Source organism: Galeopterus variegatus, unplaced genomic scaffold (assembly GCF_000696425.1).
Source record: "Galeopterus variegatus unplaced genomic scaffold, G_variegatus-3.0.2 Scaffold102585, whole genome shotgun sequence".
NCBI classification, from domain to species: domain Eukaryota; kingdom Metazoa; phylum Chordata; class Mammalia; order Dermoptera; family Cynocephalidae; genus Galeopterus; species Galeopterus variegatus.
Window position 1 is genome coordinate 1 of NW_007828696.1, and position 789 is coordinate 789.

Here is a 789-nt window from a genome sequence, read left to right on the forward strand (position 1 = left end):
GGGGTCCGGGGAAAACGGCGCGGCCCGAGGTGTGGGGGCCGAGGTGGGGGACAAGGCCGCCAAGGGGCCCTTGTACAGCAACGTGCTGACACCCGACAAGATCCCCGACTTCTTCATCCCCCCCAAGCTGCCCGCGGGCCCCGCAGAGGCCGAGGCGCAGGCCGAGCTGGGCCCGTCCCCGTCGGAACAGAACCTGGCCTCGGCCGCAGCCCGCCGGGGTCCCCGGAGCCCCCGGCTGCCCACCAGGCTGGCGGCCGAGAGCAAGAGCCTGCTGAAGGCCGCCACCCGGCACGTGATCCAGGTCGAGAGCGCCGAGGACTGGCCGTCCGAAGAGGCCACCAACGCAGACCCGCAGGCCCAGGGCGCCATGTCCCTGCCCTCGGTGCCCAAGGCCCACACGTCCTACGGCTTCGCCACGCTGGCCGAGAGCCCCCACACGCGACGCAAGGAGTCCCTGTTCCACAGTGAGCACGGGGCCCTGGCCCAGGTGGGCTCCCCGGGGGCCCTGCGCCGCCGGGCAGGTGACAGGGCCAATGGGGGCGACGGGGGGGCCCGGGAAGCTGGCGGGGCCCTCATGAGCCCCGGCCGCTGCTTCAGCGGGGGGGAGAGCGACACGGGCTCCTCGGCCGAGTCCTCCCCGTTCGGGTCCCCACTGCTGTCCCGCTCGGTGTCCCTGCTCAAAGGCTTCGCCCTGGACGGCCAGGCCAAGGTGAACCAGCTCAAGCACTCGGTGGGCCGCCACGGATCCCTGTCGGCCGACGACAGCACCCCAGACACCAGCCCCGGGGT

The 789-nt window shown here is 73.6% G+C and overlaps 1 protein-coding gene across 1 annotated transcript; it reads left to right on the plus strand.

The window, feature by feature from the left end:
- Positions 1-7: 7 nt before the first annotated feature.
- Positions 8-784, plus strand: C2CD4C (C2 calcium-dependent domain containing 4C; the record flags this gene model as incomplete). The annotated part of the gene is made up of 1 exon (XM_008565638.1): positions 8-784. A coding segment is annotated over one exon (777 nt), but the record flags the coding sequence as incomplete, so codon positions are not given.
- Between the last annotated feature and the right edge of the window lie 5 nt (positions 785-789).